Consider the following 17,465-nt stretch of genomic DNA (forward strand, 5'->3'; position numbering starts at 1 on the left):
TACCTTTGGGGAAATTTCAAACCCCACCAACGACACCAGAGACTTGCCATTCACTCAAAACCGGTACTGTTGGGTAACTCAAGGACATGGGGGCATCAGAATGGGATCAGGGTATTTTGACGCGTCTTTGTACTCCTGGAAGTCTTGGTACCACACTCTACCTAAAGAGTCGTGTGACCTCGCCTGGTTTTCGCGTGCAGTGAAGACAGTTGGGCATCTATTGCGCCTCAAGATCATACATGGGTTTGACCGATTTGGCTGGTTCAAATGGATTCAGGTGATAGGTTTAAATACGGGGGCTAGAACCTCAAGCGCCCTGCCACCTGGGTCGGGCTACAGATGACCAAGATATGCATGTGAGCACCTGTGACTACATTCAGAGAACCGGAAAAAGGAATCAGGTTATGGCTGCATAACAGGCATCTCGGAAGGTGTATTCAGCCTGAAAAGCTTAAAAAGCACGGATATAACAAACTATAGGAGCATGATCGTGACCAGATTGGGGAATGTATTGCCATGAAACCCAGAAAGATCATGAAAAAAGAAAAGTTACCCCCAAGCATGAGAACGAGAAACTCCGCGCTGAAGAATGTGAATGGCAGGACTTGGTACGAAAAACAAAACGGCAAATCCGCAGACGCCAGGATATATTTGGAGTATTGGAGGTGTGTGTCTCCACCAAAACCCAGAGAAATGTGCATTGAGTTTTCACAGATTGTGCTGCATGGACCAGCAGACAGACACAGTCTTAAGAGGTATCAACGTAGTTGCTACACCGAGATTAGCCATTGCCATGAGAAGCATGTTGAGAGAAATTACACACCTTGGGAAGATACCCACACGGTCTCCAACGCGACCGGTCCACCAGTCTTCTGCCTTATCTGTCCGCTTGATAATCGTGATAATCTCACCCTTCTTGAACCCAAGATCTCCGTCCTGGTCGGCGTCGAATGTGTAGAGAGCGACGACTTGGTCGGAGCGCAGCTGAGCCGCACCGGTCTTCTGCCCGAAAACAGGCTTGGGAGCTGTCGGGCGGGTAGGTCGACGGTCCGAGTAGACGTAGTCCTCATCAAATGGCGCAGTATTGCTTCGGTTGCGCCCCACATTGTCGTAGGAGTCACCAGCAGGAGCCCGGCCGGTCGAGGAGCGACTAAGGCCTCCAGGAGATCGATCGTAAACATCGTCGGCCCAAGTGTTCGCACGGCGTGGCTTGTCGCGGTATTCGTAGGGATCGTCCTGGGTGTTGGATCGTTCTCGTCGGCTTCCTTGGCCGTAGGCATCGCCCTTCCGACCTTCCCAGACCACATCGTCATGGCTTTCGTCGTAGACAGGAATGTCGTTATACATGGCGTCTCCGTAAGCTCTCGAGTTTCCCTGGAAAGCGCGGGAGTTTAGGACGCGCATGAGCGCCTCAGATGCGGGGGGGTGGGCGGACGCTTCCAGTGAGCAACTGGTTGGCAGAGACGCGACTGCGGTACAATTTCTCGTTGGCATCCTTGCGCTCCACCAGCATACTGCCTTCCAAACTGACACCGGCGAAAAGACCCTTGGTCTTCGAGTAAGAGAAGACAGCGGCAACGCCCTTGGTGCTGGCTGCGCCGGCGGCCTCGGCATTTCGGCCGACGGGACCAGCAGCAAGTGAGACATTACCACCCAAAGTCAGAGTTCCAAATTGTGAGAATGTGCGGACAGCAGCAGCGTCGTTGAGAATGAAAACAAAATCGGTCAACTCGAATCCAATCTGTCCTCCAATTCCAGCACCTGCAGTCGCAATGGCCGAAGGAGCCGACCAAGTGCCATCAGCCAGGCGAGCAACGACAATACCAGAGCCGAATCGACCAGATCCCAGGAAGCCGGCCTTCAGGACGGTGAGAATTGCAAGACCCTATGCGAGCGAACAGATCAACGACTCACTCTCTAACTCAAGAAAACGAGGTTCATACCTTTGCGCCAGCCAGAATCTCTGGGGGGATGACTTTATCAGGACCGAAAGATTGCTTAGGATCGACGAATGAGGTGAGAATCTTTGCGGCCTTCTTGCATTCGCCTGTTCAGAGTGCGGTCAGTATCAGCCGGAGATGCCGCACACGACTGCGGGGAAGCGGGCTACTGGAATTGGTAGGCACTTACTGCCCATCGAAGACGGGAGCGGATTGTTGATCCCCAGAGGCATGGCGGAGGTTTGGTAGAATGAACGAGAACTCGAGGGACAGCAAGAGAGTTACGTTGAGGAATGAGGAGGCTGTTGATCGGGTTCCCTAAGGTAGCGGTTAGTCAGTGGGGTGTGGGCCGTATGACGGCTGGCACGGGACGACGCCGGTTCGTGGGAGGCGCGAGAGGAGTTCGTAGAGTTGCAGCTCAAATTCACACTCAATGGGTATGTCTTGATGATATATTTACCTTGTAATTTGAAGTATTTAGTTTCGAGTCGGAATTTAATTGAAGTTGAAATGGTTGTTCCACTTCTACTCACATTTGTCAGTGGCGGAGCACACCTGGGCAATAAAGACAGCTTGGCACTTTAGGAAGTTTTATCTTCTCTGTTTTTTCTTGGAGAAAAAAAGGGAATCAATCACTGGTGTGTATGATAGCTAGAAGTGAGGATATCTGTATGTCTTCTGCACACCTAGAGCTATAAAATAGTAAAAGACCATTCTATAGAGTCGCCGGCACGTGCCAGATGGAGATCAGGCGCCAAGACCATCTGTTATCATATCGCGATTGTCTCCGAATCCACCTGGGCACCTCCGAATCCACGCATGCTTCCCTTGACCGTGGAGCTATGATTGTTGTTTGATCCATTGCTGATTCGCTAAACGCGAGAATGGCTACAGGTACTTCATATATCCCATCTCTACAAGATCACCGCTGACATAGCCAGTTCGGATTTGCGTCTGCGGAGACGAAGGGACTGGCAAATCCAGCCTCATCACCTCCCTCGTCAAGGGTGTTTTTGTCACGAATAAGATCCAACCAGTGCTTCCTCAGATCACAATCCCTCCTACCCTCGGAACCCCTGAAAATGTCACCACCACGACCGTTGTCGATACGTCTGCTCTGCCACAGGAGCGCAACAACCTCGCGCGAGAGATACGGAAATCGAACGTGATTCTTCTGGTGTACTCCGACCACTACAGCTATGAGCGGGTGGCTTTGTTCTGGCTCCCGTACTTCCGGTCATTGGGCGTCAATGTCCCGGTGATATTGTGCGCAAACAAGTCCGATCTTGGAACGAGTCATACACAAGTGGTCGAAGAAGAGATGTTGCCGCTCATAGCGGAGTTCAAAGAGATCGATTCTTGTATCCGAACCAGCGCGCGTGAACATCGCAATGTGAACGAAGCTTTCTTCGTCTGCCAGAAAGCTGTGACACATCCAATCGCACCGCTGTTTGACTCGAAGGAATCAGCCCTGAAACCCGCTGCAGTGGCGGCCCTTCAACGTATCTTTTATCTCTGTGATAAAGATCGAGACGGATATCTCTCGGATAAGGAAATTAAGGACTTCCAAACACGCTGCTTTGGAAAGCCCCTGAATGAGGAGGACCTTGTTCATATCAAGGACACCATTCAAAAGACCTTCATGGAATCAGTGACAGAGTCTGGAATTGACTGCCAAGGCTTCATTCATCTCAACAAGCTATATGCAGAGAAAGGACGCCATGAAACAGTCTGGATCATCTTACGAGCCTTCCAGTACACCGACAACCTTTCCTTACAAGAGAAGTTTTTGCACCCCAAATTTGAAGTTCCACCGTTCGCCTCCGCCGAGCTCTCACCAGAAGGATATCGCTTCTTTGTGAATCTTTTCCTGTTATCCGACAAGGACAATGACGGCGGATTGAACGAAGCAGAGCTTGAATCACTATTCGCTCCCACCCCCGGATTGCCTGTATCATGGGCCGACGGTTCGTTCCCATCATCTACTGTCCGCAATGAAGCAGGGCATGTGACACTACAGGGTTGGCTTGCTCAATGGAGTATGACGACCTTCCTATCCCCGAAGACCACCCTTGAATATCTGGCATACCTAGGCTTTGAGCCATCCGACCAAAGTGATCAATCTATCACGGTGGCACTTAAAGTCACACGGCCACGCAAAAGGCGCCGGCGCCCTGGTCGTGTAGGACGTAACGTCGTTCAATGTCACGTTGTGGGGGCTCCCGGTTCTGGAAAATCGGCCTTGCTTGATGCGCTACTCTCGCGCGGTTTTAATACAACCTATCATCCCACCATTCAGCCCCGCACTGCCGTCAACACTGTCGAACTTCCTGGCGGCAAGCAATGCTATCTGATTCTAGATGAACTTGGTGAGCTTGAGCCTGCTCTTCTTGAGAATCAGGCAAAACTACTGGATCAATGCGACGTGATTGCATACACATACGACTCCTCGGACCCTGACTCATTTGCTTACATTCCTGCCTTGTGGGCAAAGTACCCCCACTTGGAAGAACTTCCGAGTGTTTTCGTTGCCCTCAAAGCGGACTTGGACCGGACCACTCAACGAGCGGAGCACCAGCCCCATGAATACACGGCTATGTTGAACATGCCAAGCCCACCTCTCCACGTTAGTGTGACCTGGAATTCCATCCAGGAAGTATTTGTCCACATTGCAGAAGCCGCCATGGAACCAAGCACCGCTTTCCCGCGTAGTGAAGAAGACGTGGAGGGCAAATGGATGTCATGGGGAATTGCCCTCGGAGCGGTGGTTTGCGCAGGCGCTGCAGCGGTGATGATCTGGCGACGAGTTGGCACTGGAAATTAGTTCATCAATCAATTTCATACCCCCTTTAATGTTCAATGAGTGTAAATTCTACGTAGTCCTGCTGATCGTAACTTTGGATGTTCGTACAAAAGGCATGTCCGGCCCGGCCGGGGTTAGGGCCCCGCCAGGCACGCGGTTTCTTCTCCGCTCCAACTTTACCCCGGACATCACTTCTGTCGCTGATCCCTGTTCGACCCCCTCTCTCCCTCCTCATCTCCGACAGTGTGTTCATATTAACTATTTTCTTTATATATACGACCTTGTCATTCTACACCCATCATCTATACAAACCCTACCATCGAATCATTGCGCGATTATCCCCTCAAATTCTCACCTTATCTGCAGCCCGTCAGCCACCGAACCCTCCGGCCCATGAGACACCGTCTTGATATCGTTCATAAACGTTCTGAAAGATAAAGCTATATAATTGGTGCGGTACAAAGTCCGTGTAGCTTATTGGTTTGGATATTGTGGTCGCACAGCATCACATCCTAAGCTCAATTCGAGCCTGTACGAGTGACGTTGGATCATGTTGTAAGGCTTGCCCTCTCTCCCATCTCCCTCTCGCTCTCCCTCTCTCTATCATTTTTTGCGCCTCATATATCGAATTTCACTCTCCTGTCTCTCTATGCTTTGCGACATACTAGTAGACAAAACGCGATTTCGCATTGCCACTTCCGCTCACACACCAGCAGTGTTCTTCCGCCTCCACCTCCACGCTATACCATCCCTGTCGCGTATGCGGCGGGGGCGGCAAATGGCATGGCAGTTCCTGTTGTCGAAACGAATAACACTATCACCCACCCAGAGCGTGGGTGTCCGCTGCAAGTAGGCGAGGGTAAGTGTTACAAATGACACTCGCGGGTCATGGCATCCCGTTCCCTTTGAAGGACAACGCTTATATACTTGCGCGATAGGCACATACGTCCTCCAAGATGATCTTTTACTTGCGACACCACCTCCTCATCCCTCCGAAGCACCCATCGTCAATCCGAACCCTCTGACAACGGTGCCAGCACCACCGACCTGCGGCGTGAAATTATCGCTGGTCAGCCTCGACCCGCGGAAGAAGCCTCCTACATTCTTGAAATCCGCTGTGACAGCGCCTCAATTTGGTGATGGAAACTCGGCACTTTCTGCGCCACCTGTCGCATCGAAGGACGCTTTGAAGAGAAGGAAGCCCAAGAACAACATCATCAAGAGCAGCTCTTCATTTGTGTCAAGAGTCATCACGCACGAGACGTCTGCGAAAAGGCTGAGTGACCGCGACTCGAACGGTGTCTTCGCGTTTGCAAATATCAACCGAGCCTTCCAATGGCTGGACCTGAGTTCGCCGACGAAGGAAGAGCATCTGACGAAGGTGCTTTTCACCAAGGCGCACATGCTCTGCCACGATATCAATGAGCTCACCAAGACATCTTCTCATCTGGATATTGTGATGGGCTCCTCCGCGGGTGATATTATCTGGTATGAGCCCATGTCGCAAAAGTATGCTCGGATCAACAAAAACGGTGTGATCAACAACTCGCCAGTTACCCATCTCAAGTGGCTCCCTGGTTCCGAAAATCTCTTCTTGGCATCTCATGCGAATGGCGTATTGGTTGTTTATGATAAAGAGAAAGAGGACGCGTTGTTCACGCCCGAGCCCAATGTGCATTACGAGAAAGAACCTGGGAGGCTGCCTTTGGAAATCCTCAAATCCGTGAATTCAAAGAACCAAAAGACAAACCCAGTAGCATTTTGGAAGCTGGCAAACCAGAAGGTCTCCAGCTTTTCCTTCTCTCCTGACCAAAGACATCTAGCTGTGGTCCTCGAGGATGGATCACTGCGACTGATGGATTATCTTAAGGAAGAGTGAGCTTTGTCCCGGTCTACTGGCACAAAATAGTGACATGCTAACATGATTCAGGGTCTTGGACATCTTCCGAAGCTACTATGGTGGTCTGATTTGTGTTTGTTGGTCTCCAGACGGCAAGTACATCGTGACAGGCGGTCAAGATGATCTCTTGACTATTTGGTCGTTCCCCGAGCGTAAAATCGTCGCACGGTGCCAAGGCCACAACTCCTGGGTGTCGTCAGTGGCATTCGACCCATGGCGCTGTGACCAGAAAACCTACCGGCTGGGCAGTGTGGGCGATGACTGCCGCCTGCTCTTGTGGGATTTCAGTGTCGGCATGCTCCACCGTCCCAGGGCACACCACGCCTCAACCCGCAATCGAACGAGCATCATAGCACCAAGTCCACAGACCGCCACTCGCCATCGCTCAGACAGTGGCGACGGCCGTGTGCGCTCGGACTCTAACGGAACAGAGAATTACAACGAGGACATTGACCAGACCACCAGTCACCCTGTGGAACCTCGGTCGCGTACAGCCATGCTGCCTCCGATCATGGTAAGCCGCCAATGACTTGTTGCCTTCTACGGCTGAACTTGAAACTAATGTAACATCAGTCCAAAATCGTCGGCGAGGACCCTATCTGCTGGCTTGGCTTCCAGAAGGACTGTATCATGACCTCCTCTCTTGAAGGTATGTGATAAAGCTAGTCAATGTTGATGTTTTACGCTAACCTATTCATTAGGCCACATTCGAACTTGGGACCGACCCAACGAAAGCATCGGCAAATAGTGATACGCCTGCGCGGCTTTCAAGCGTTGCTGAATGCTCTTATTGCCAGATACCCCATCACTTCCATGTTCATACATTTGTACATATCATCGTTCCCTCGTACATATTTTTTATCATATCTCTCTCGATTTGCCTCTTCTCGCGCCAACTAAAACTAGCCTGTGACCAGTTCAATGTGATTCATTTGGAGACTAGAGAGAGACTAGCGATTACTTTGTAGCGCTAGTCTAATGAAATGTGCGTAACGATCACGTATCTCATTAATGTAAGGGCATATCATGGGTTCATAAACCAAATAATCAACATCAACATCCAAGAATTCATATAGGACCAAAGCACTGCCCTCACCAACTTTCACTCAAGTCAGAGAGAGACAGGCTCTACCAAAACCACAAACCACAAACAAGCAGACAGAAATTTAGTTCCCAACTCGTGACCAAAAGGCCGTGCTCATTATTGACGGCAAATCACCTAGCTCATTATCTAGAGGGCCAATGCAAACAGACCCAATAGAAGGCTGCCAGCCGGAGGCATCAGCACAGCTCCAGCATTGGCAGTTGTAGTTGCCGACTCAGTGGCAGTCGAGGTGGAAGTGGAGGTAGTGCGGCGAGTCGTGGTCGAAGTCGTGGTTGAATGGGTGGAAGTAGACAAGGAAGTGGAAGTCGTAGTTGATGTCTCAGTCGTGACTATAAATTACAATGTCAGTACGAGTCTCTCATATATCAGTGATGTGTGTAAGTTGTGATCTTGGAAGCCATGCTTTCCGCCTTTACTAACCAAGGGTGGAGGAAGAAGAGGTAGTAGAAGAAGTGCTTTTGGAAGTAGAAGTGGATGTAGTGAATGAGGTAGATGAAGAAGTAGTCTGGGGAGTTGAAGTGGTGATAGAACTGGAAGTAGTCGGGGTAGAAGATGTAGCCGGGGTTGTGGAGACAGAGGAACTGGCAGATGTTGACGTGATCAAAGAGGTTGAGGGTGTTAAAGTTGAAGAGACTGAGGAATAGGTGGAAGTGGTAAGCTTGGATGTAGAAGAATCTGTCGCTGATGAAGTTCCCGAGCTTGTAGGGGTGGGCGTATAGGTAGAAAGGGAAGAGGACGAAGAAGTCACAATGAAAGACGTAGACGCACTTTGAGAAGAGCTAGTCATCAAAGAAGACGATGTAGGTGTAGAAACAGAAGAGGAAGCAGCAGACGAAGAGGACAAGGTAGGGGTAGACGCACTGGTGGAGGAGTAAGTAGCAGTCGACGACGGAGAAGAGGAGACACTTGAAGAAGTGACTTCACTTGTCGACGCCGTAGAAAGCAACGTGGACGACGCAACGGACGAAGTTTCACTGGCAGTACTGGTTTCCTTACCAGAGCTCAAGCTAGACAGCGCACCAGGCTCAGTCACTCGGAACTGCTGTGACTGAGCCAAAATGCCGTTGGCGGGGGAGAGAAAGTTGATTTGATATCCCTTTCTGTATGTTTGTGTCAGTAATTATTAGCACAGCAGTCGAGGACATGGCTTTTTCTGCCTACCCTGTGTCAACACCGTTGAAGGTCTTGGACTTCACTGTGTAGGAGCCCGCAGAAGAATCGACCTCGGAGGCCACGACCTCAGTAGTGGGGGGATAGACATTCTGGTTGACCAACTGGATATCGAAGGTCTCGGGATCGGTCCTAGTGTTCACTTTCAGTCAGCAAGTGCTCATTGAACCCCTGAGCCTTTGCAAAAGCCAGCCACTTACTCCACAGACTGCCATTTAATGGTCAATGGCTGATCCGGGTCAATCTTCTCGCCCATGCGTGGCGACGTGACGGTAAGACCTGTTCGGATTAGTATGAGGATATGCTGCGACGTCCAAAAAAAGCTCTTACCTGCTGCCGTAGCAGCTAGAGCCACCAGAGTTATGATGTTGATTTGCATATTGACAGAATAGCAGAAGTGAACTTAACCGAAGCTTCGTTTGGAATTAGTCAATTTACAAGAAGATGGGTCACAACAAGGCGAAGTAGGTATCGAAGAGCTTAGAGGAAGCAAAATTTGAAACAAACGATGGGCATGCCATTCTTTATATCTCATAATTCCAGCTGTGCATCTCACAGGGTCTGGCTGAATGCTATCTCGATCTTTATTTTTGGACTGATTATCCGTGGTGCCTTGATCCATCGTACGCCGTGCTTCCAGGTCTATTGGGGTACAAAGCAACCAGACGAAGACTGCATTTTCCAGTCCCCGTGATGTCAATCTGTCACATTGAGGCGCCCAAAAGGTCCGAAAGGAATGCCAACCCAACTTGTACTGCAACTTCATTTTCGGCTCAGACTGAAATTCCTAATCGGCGAATTCATGACGTACAGCATCTATAAAGTCGACTGGCCGCGCGTCATAGCTGCTGTCTGTATCGCAATATGAGATCTATCATAGCAAACTTGAGTCCATTGTTCAGGGTACGGGTTCTCTAGGATCACCGCTGCAGCCTATTTAGCTTCAATGCCAGTTACCAGGGATAAAGTTGAGACTGGAGGATCGGACAGTTCAGATTGAAGCTACCTATCAAAGCAAATTAAAGTTCGGAAAGACCCTGAAAACTGACCTTAGATCATGCATCTCTGTTACGGTTCCCGTGTCCCTAAACTATTTCAAAGCCCTGAACCCGTGGACATACTTCAGATCATCATTACTTCAAATATGGCCTTAATCAGTTCAGACACCAGTTGAATGATGTGGGACAGCGTCTCCGAGAGGTCTTAGCGCACCGGAAACATTGGGCTCCTTGGGGATTCTTGGCCACCCAAAGGTAGGACAAAAGGCCAAGAAAAACATATCCCACGTTTGCAATCACCACAAACGAGACCAAATAGCCGACGTGGACATACATCCGCTATTTTGATGTCCTAGCAAAATGCAATCGCCTCTCGCTAAGGCTCTCTGGGAAATTACAAATCAGCTGCCTGGGCGCTATCTATGAAAACAGTGAGTATCACAAAGCATGAACACAGCCTCGGAACAGTAATCATTCGCCAGTCTCTGGAGGAAACTCAAATGTTCTACCTAATCCATCACCGGGTTGTGTGCTAGGAGTTACCCTTGTCTCAACTGTCGTAGCAGAAAGTCTACATTCGGCCGTGACCGCGTGTGGGTGTCTTCCGACATTTCCATTCTTGCTTCAAGCTTCCTTTGGCTCGAACTTATCACTTGTCTGACCTATATATCTCCATGGCCACCCTTTGATTCAAAATTAGTTGATAGTCGTCGTAAGCATTCTATCAATCCTCAGACATGACGTCGATTTCGAAGGCGAGATCATCGACCAAGTTAGGAGCCTTGCAAGGTTGGTGCTCATATTGTGCGGATTGTGCACAATTGAGACATGACTATGAATGGTGTTGAATTTACCTCCATCTAGCCCTGGAAGTGAGGCTTCGGATAACACATAGGAACCTTGGAAGCTGCGAGAATACATGGTGAATGGGGAGATGGTGAGGATATATACAAGTATCCATGCAAGATAGTGCGCAGGCGTGCATTCCAATGTTGCAACCTTGGAAGTTAGATTGACACCTCGCTGGGTGCAATCTTGGTACATACCACCTAGATTATTCTCCCGAGCTCAAATATCTCGCTGGAACTCTGCTTCCAAGCCCTGGAGGTTTGTTCCATTAAGAACTCGCGTAAAATTATGCATGCTTTGCTGAAAAGAAAGAACAGAAATCCCTCATTACCATAGTCCGAATGTTGAAAACCCTGGAATCTCGCTAGGCCACCCGCATATGTAAGTGGGCATCGAACATGAAGCAGCCCAGTTCTTCCGCCCGCGAGACATTAAGTATTGAAGTTAGAGGGCAAAGCCGATGCGCTGGCATGTCTTTCCTCGCACCAGCGTCTACTCGGTCCTGTAGTTATCGATGCAGTTGAAGATACGAATTTGAAATCTTCCATCGGGTATAACTAAGGAGCAAAATATGAATGCTTAGAATGGAGCTGAAGTCGAATGAGTTTCGGCTCAAGCCTCACAAGTCCATTGTACTCAATATAGCTCGATTAAAGTAGATAGCAAAGAAATAATCACCTATCATGGTAGGTGCAGAAAGAGCAGAGAGCTGCCCAGGTGGTCAGTGGGTGGCTGGTCTTGCAGCTTTAAAATGGTTGCCCCATAGATACCATGTATCAGGATCATAACCCCCAAACGATGACAAGGGTTTGTAGATCATGCATTTTTTGAACCGCTGGTCTTTGAGGTACGCCATGTTGCGAGACCGTAAGCTTTCCGTCGACGCACGTTCGAAACAGGCTCGAGCGCTTGCTTTCGCAGAATTTTTAGTGTATTCCCCTTCTGTGGACCTCATGGGTGAGAACCCCGGTTTTTGATGGCTCCGCCATTGAGGATCTTCCGGGGTTAATCCAGCGCCTAGGCATATCCACTTTGTAATGACCAGAGCCAATTGATGTTCGAATTCAATCATTTCGAGGAGGGCCTCGGTGCCACAATGGCGACAAGCAAAAGAGACGGACGGGGATTTTGCTCCAGCACGATGGGCGCTCACAACCTGATTAACCCAGGCATCAATGTCTCGGTTGCTCTCATGACTGCAGATGATGATGCTGTGCGGAGGAATCATAGATCTTTCGGCTGATGGCCGTGGACATCGATATAATAGGTATCGCTTGTGACGATCAACTGAAATGATCTGTTGGACTCTCAGAATGAGATTAGGATTCGTTGAACATATGTCTGCGTCAACGGAAGAGATAAGGGACACCTGAGTGCCAGGCTGGAGACTGTGAAGTTGGACTTCTGTGTAGAAAATGTCCCCTCGGTGCCGATCCCATATTCTGGGCCAAGATAGAGCCTCATCATAAGAAGTTGCAGGTGTGTGAAGTGAAAATAATAAGCGCAATGGTGACCGGAATACCATAGCTGATGCGGAGGAAGGTAAAGTTGTGCTAATTCTCTAGGACAGCGCAAGAAAATCATGCTTCGAGGCCCAGGAAGAAAGTCGAATGAAGTATCGTGCCTATGGAGAACATGACAGGCATGACAAGCGAAGAACTTTGGGAGATCTCGCCCCAGGCGAGTCAAAAGGGCTAGCTGGTCTCGTCTTGTTCGCAACGAAGGAGGTTCCCTGGTTTTTAAAAGAGCAAATAGTCGATGATTGCAGAGTGAGGTGCATGTTATATCGTCACGAGAGAGAAACTCCGTTATTCGGAATAAGACCTGGACCGGAAGTCCGGGTAATGAATTGCGTTTAGGGCCCAGAAATCGGGATAACAAGAAAGAGGAGTGAAAGAAGAGGTGCAGCATGCCCATGATGCTTGGCATATGCAGCTTGCTTGTGAGGGGGGACTGCGAAGATTACACACCGAGGTAAGTGGCTGAGTTGGAGGTGTGTACAAATATTGTTTGAGGTCATTGAAAGTGAAAGAGCTCAAGAAAAGCAGTTGATTGATTACAGAAGGAAGAATATCAGGCAGCACTGGAGGGGGCTGATGTCTGGAATTCAACTATGACACATTAGAAGGTAATAGTTACAAGTCGCTGGAAACCTTGGAACCCCATCTAGTCATGGATCCCATCAATGGATGCTAAAGTTCCAAAGGTTAGTCCACGGGTCCACGGGTCGATGAGAGACCCCGGGAATGATGGGTAGCTCCCAGGTTTCTCAAGATCAGTGTTATCTTCATTTCTATGAGCTTAAATGAAGACTTATGGCGAGTAAACGGTGACCTACCCTTTGGATTAATCGAACTACATATCCTTATTCACAGATCTTATCAAAACCACGATAAATTTCTTCCAGGACAAGCAAGGTTTGAAGCTTAAGTATTTGTACCAGACATATTGACAAGCTTTGTATGAGATCCAAATCTGTCTTATCCAACTTTATGAAATAATCCGCTCAGAATTGAAGCACACTGCGGCCACCGTCAACCGTAATTCTCTGGCGTACCCGAATGTGAGCATGAGCAGGACCAAGTTGAATAGCCCGTCGAGAGGGAATAATCGGGCTAGTGCTTTTTCCGGTGCTGCCCAGAGAGCCAGCATTGCTTGGCGTGTCTGATTTATTCAAACGAGCCTTCAGGGTAAGCTCCTGAAAAGAGTCATTGGATGACTTGTCATTCACATCGTCTTCAATCTTATCAACACCCAACAGAGCGGTCGGACAGAAAACCAAAGCTTCACCGGTTGCCAGTCGAATAATCTTGTGAAAGACATCGTCGCGAGGGCCGCAGCCGAGTTCATGATGGGCATTCTCAGCAGCACCTGCGATATGGGACTTGATGGTCTTATACCATGCAGGGGAGGAGAAACGATGGATTATGGTGACGTTGCAGAGCTCGAGTAGGGACGGGGCAAGTGTTGGTTCCTGTGTTGCAATCAGGACTCGGCTGCCAAGGTGGCGCTGTTGGCGAACGACGGACAGCAGGGTTTCGGTCAGCTCTAGAGCTTCTGGAGAGGTGGACTCCATGAACTAAAAGAATATGCAAGTCAGTCTTGCAATGAAACCAGACCACAATATTGGAGAGTGGCCACTTACCTTGTGGGCCTCATCCATGGCGATCACTCGACCAGCTTCGTGACGCTTTTTCAAGAATAGTGACAGCGCTATGTTGAAGAGAGCACAAGCGTCCTCAGAACCAACGAATGGACAGCTGAGATCAATAATTGTTAGGGTTCCAGGAGGAAAACTCCCCAATCCCTTGGCATTCTCCTTCAGTATGCTTGTGGTTGCAGCACCTGGAACCGAACCTGGCTCGAAGAAAGATTCCAGAACTTGCAAGCGCATGTTAAGTGGAACCATCTGGCCTTGGATAAATGGCTCTGACTGAAGCAAGAATTTGAATTGAGGGTAGTCGAAGCCCGAACGTCCTTGGTTTGCAATGGCCATCCCACGAAGGATTTTCATCACCACCTGCATAGTATCTATTAGCCTTTTTGTCTTCTATCGCATATGGCCTGGGGTTGAACAACACGAACCTCGAGATAGAGTGGCTGTGCTGCCAAGTTGTTTACCCCCATCAAAGATTTCATCATCCCGATGTTAAGATCCTTTTGCGGAAGATACAACGGCTCAACCGTCAACATATCCGACTGGCCTGCAAGCCCTTCATATGCGGCCTTCATGGTGAGATAATTTGTTGGCGAGACGAGAACCCTGACTGGGATACCCGAAGAGCAAAGATGCGCCGCTTCGCACAGCTGCGTGCTGGAAAATGCGGTAAACTTGTCGTAATGCATGACCATGCCAGCAAGAGGAGAAGCCAAATTTCCAGCCGGCGGGGGAGTGATGAGCGCATTCTCGAGGAGGCAGGACAGAGTATGGCTTTTTCCGGATCCCTGGCTACCGCAAATGAAGGCAGACCATGGTGCTGACACATTGGCGTAAACAAGATCATCTTGCTCCGAGAGGTTGTTGACACCATGAAGCCGCAACCCAAGGAGTCCATATTGAACGGACTGTTGATTCTCGCCGTCATCTTCAGCTGTGCTTTCAAGACTTTCGCAGGCCCCTAAAGTAAAAAGTGGCGCTGTAATCAACTCCTCTCTCAAGGCTTTTGCTTTCTCCCGTGAGGTTGAAGAGACATCGACATCTCCCTTAGCCAGCTTCAAATGATCTTGAGCCTCTGGTGTGCCCAGGCGTAGCACTCCATTGAAACTCATCTTGCCGTTGAGAAATTTGGACTATCGTTGTTGGCACAAGGTGGGATACAGTCATGAATAGGAAAATCTTTGAAACTCGCCAAAGGTCGAGAAAGAGAGAGAGACGGGGGTAGAGAGGGAGAAAGGTAGAGAAGCAGAGGAGTAAAAATGTGGAAAGGTAGAAAGGAAGAGGGAAGGAGAGGGAGGGAGAGAGGTGTGAGTAGTTGAGGCTGGCTTCATATTTCAGTGCGTTTAGCCCTTCCAATATTCATAAAGCAAGCAAACATCCAAGAACTCAACGTCAATACAAAGCAAAGATCAACAAAATACTTGGTTGCCGCTCGTAAACAGAGTATATGACGCTTGAGATGACATATCTGTTAAATTCTGATGTGACGTTGATGGCGATGTGAAATCTTTTCAGGGCTCTGGTCATCAACTTTTGATCTTATGTATGACTTCGAGAGAAGAATAAAAAACGTTCATCGACACAATGAAAACTCTGAACTTTGAAAGGGTGTAGGGATTTAACCAGTAGGTAGTGTTTGCAGTATCACAAATGTATTGAGCCGCCTGTCACGTTACTTGAGTGCATGGGTATCGTGATACTTTCTGGTATAGATAACCTTATACCTAAATTTAATCTACATTCTTTCCGGAAGTATCAAGCCAAAGATTGTCTCTTGACCATTCCAAGTGCTGGTAAAGTTGAGGCTCACGGAGCATCGAGAAGTCTCCGTAGTAGTCAAGCAGACAGGCCTCGACCTTTAGTCTTAGTTGGGGATCCGTGGTAGCAGCCCATGCCGATGCCAAACACATAATGATGTAGCCTGCTCCAACAGGCCTGAACATGTTACCCTCTTTGGCATGTAAAAGAGTCTCCTCGACCAGATATGTTGACTCTTCGCTGTATATGGGGTCCTTGGATCCCAGTGCCTGGAGCATGCAGTTGAAGAAGATAGTGATAGCAAGACCAATGCCATATGTACGCAGATAATGAGCTTGCAGTAATCGGGGTAGGAATGTGCGTGCATCACCGAGGTCTGATGATTCACAGTCCCCTTTTCTTGCTTTCAGCTCCTCCAAAATCAGCTTGCAGTTACCATATATTGATCGGACTTCCTCTGCTAGGGGCCCCAAATCTTCCATGTTGAGCTTAGCCTGCTTCCCACGTTTGATGAGAAACGGGGCTTTGGCTAGACATTTTAGGATACGTCCTTCGGGGTAGTCTTGGTCAAAGTCATTCGTGACCAAGGATTCCCACTCTTCTGGACTTAGGTCGATGGCATCGTTGTATAATCCCTCGAATAGCTGCGGCTGTGGTTAGAACTTGTCGCGTAGATTTCAATGTGCATGACATACAACACTCCCTCTAAGGGAGAGAAACAGTTTCTTCTCAAATTCATCGCGTGGCCCAAAATGCTTTCGAGCTCGCAAAATATTGGACGCGCCCTGAGCGTGGCCTGTCACCGTCCGTCCGCTGGGTCCATGAAATGACTGGCAAAGTAACAGAATCATGACTGCGCATAGTGTGCTGGAAGAGGTTGCTTGGGTAGGGTCGTCCAAATAAACCCTCAGAGTTCGCAGAGCAGAAGAGTACTTGAATAGGGCGTCTACCGAAATTGCTTGACCGGCACAAAAGCTAGCATGCGCAGTGGTCAAAGCACTTACTGCGCGGTCAAGTGCTTCATTGGTGCCGATGCGCCGGGGAATTTCCTCCAGAAAGAAACCAAACGACCACCATAAGTTGTATCGCAGATCATTGGTCCGTTTGATGGCTCCGACAAACAAACCCGTTAGGAATGTAATATTATTACCGGGGCAAATCGGAGGGATATTAAATGGTGGAGTTTCACTTCCACTTGAACTTGAACTTGACGAGTCGAAAGAGATGATCTGACTTTGGTTGGAATCTGGCATGAATCGGTGGTCCTGCTTGAATTTATATCGTTGCTGACCAGACCCCACACAGGTCAACTTGAGGCGAAGGCATCGGCCGCAGGTAGGTTGTTTCTCGTCGCACTTATCATGTGATGAGTCTCAAGCCTTTCAAAATCCAACTGGTACCTACCTTCTTCTTTTGTTTGCGACACCCATCACAGGCCCGTCCTTTGGGCACCCCGGGCATTGTGGAGTCAGATGTGGGGGGGGAGCGGAGCTTAGATCTGAAAGAGGTCGACTGCAGGGGGCCAAGCTCTGCTCTGCACAGTAGTATATTTTAACGGCAGATGCTCCGTATTTCCTCAAGGTAGCAAAGGAAAGTGATCTGAGGTCAATTCGCGGCTGATGCCCCGTGGAGTCTAACCGTTTTGGGTTTCATGTGCCGCTGTGCAAGGCTGAGTGCGCCTTACCTCATTGGCCGATTATTTAGACGATCTCCAGCGTTCTTCGATTCGCTTTCTTTTCTCAAACCCTGGAAGGGGCTTTTGACTTTCTTTTACATACTGCAAGT

General features: G+C 49.1%; 6 protein-coding genes across 6 annotated transcripts; 2 read left to right on the forward strand and 4 right to left on the reverse strand.

Moving 5' to 3' along the window:
• Nucleotides 1-748: 748 nt before the first annotated feature.
• On the reverse strand, nucleotides 749-2,173 carry N7506_000537 (SYLF and SH3 domain-containing protein; the record flags this gene model as incomplete). Its single annotated transcript, XM_056949833.1, has 5 exons — nucleotides 749-770; nucleotides 824-1,469; nucleotides 1,516-1,885; nucleotides 1,944-2,047; nucleotides 2,131-2,173. 5 exons carry the CDS (start codon nucleotides 2,171-2,173, stop codon nucleotides 749-751), a joined length of 1,185 nt encoding a protein of 394 aa, XP_056815748.1.
• A 651-nt stretch (nucleotides 2,174-2,824) lies between these two features.
• On the forward strand, nucleotides 2,825-4,764 carry gem1 (ERMES complex Ca(2+)-binding regulatory GTPase GEM1; the record flags this gene model as incomplete). The annotated part of the gene is made up of 2 exons (XM_056949834.1): nucleotides 2,825-2,834; nucleotides 2,882-4,764. The coding sequence occupies 2 exons, from the start codon at nucleotides 2,825-2,827 to the stop codon at nucleotides 4,762-4,764; spliced, it is 1,893 nt and encodes a 630-aa protein (XP_056815749.1).
• A 762-nt stretch (nucleotides 4,765-5,526) lies between these two features.
• Nucleotides 5,527-7,391, forward strand: N7506_000539 (WD40 repeat domain-containing protein; the record flags this gene model as incomplete). The annotated part of the gene is made up of 5 exons (XM_056949835.1): nucleotides 5,527-5,602; nucleotides 5,655-6,618; nucleotides 6,674-7,157; nucleotides 7,217-7,292; nucleotides 7,345-7,391. The coding sequence occupies 5 exons, from the start codon at nucleotides 5,527-5,529 to the stop codon at nucleotides 7,389-7,391; spliced, it is 1,647 nt and encodes a 548-aa protein (XP_056815750.1).
• A 483-nt stretch (nucleotides 7,392-7,874) lies between these two features.
• N7506_000540 (GPI anchored serine-threonine rich family protein) lies at nucleotides 7,875-9,297 on the reverse strand (the record flags this gene model as incomplete). The annotated part of the gene is made up of 4 exons (XM_056949836.1): nucleotides 7,875-8,077; nucleotides 8,169-8,848; nucleotides 8,910-9,050; nucleotides 9,119-9,297. The coding sequence occupies 4 exons, from the start codon at nucleotides 9,295-9,297 to the stop codon at nucleotides 7,875-7,877; spliced, it is 1,203 nt and encodes a 400-aa protein (XP_056815751.1).
• Nucleotides 9,298-13,271: 3,974 nt separating this feature from the next.
• On the reverse strand, nucleotides 13,272-15,034 carry N7506_000541 (uncharacterized protein; the record flags this gene model as incomplete). Its single annotated transcript, XM_056949837.1, has 3 exons — nucleotides 13,272-13,844; nucleotides 13,911-14,285; nucleotides 14,351-15,034. The coding sequence occupies 3 exons, from the start codon at nucleotides 15,032-15,034 to the stop codon at nucleotides 13,272-13,274; spliced, it is 1,632 nt and encodes a 543-aa protein (XP_056815752.1).
• A 618-nt stretch (nucleotides 15,035-15,652) lies between these two features.
• On the reverse strand, nucleotides 15,653-17,141 carry N7506_000542 (Zn(II)2Cys6 transcription factor domain-containing protein; the record flags this gene model as incomplete). The annotated part of the gene is made up of 3 exons (XM_056949838.1): nucleotides 15,653-16,324; nucleotides 16,376-17,035; nucleotides 17,085-17,141. The coding sequence occupies 3 exons, from the start codon at nucleotides 17,139-17,141 to the stop codon at nucleotides 15,653-15,655; spliced, it is 1,389 nt and encodes a 462-aa protein (XP_056815753.1).
• Between the last annotated feature and the right edge of the window lie 324 nt (nucleotides 17,142-17,465).

This window comes from Penicillium brevicompactum (genome assembly GCF_028827555.1).
Source record: "Penicillium brevicompactum strain IBT 35665 chromosome Unknown utg000001l_segment0_segment0, whole genome shotgun sequence".
Taxonomy (NCBI): domain Eukaryota; kingdom Fungi; phylum Ascomycota; class Eurotiomycetes; order Eurotiales; family Aspergillaceae; genus Penicillium; species Penicillium brevicompactum.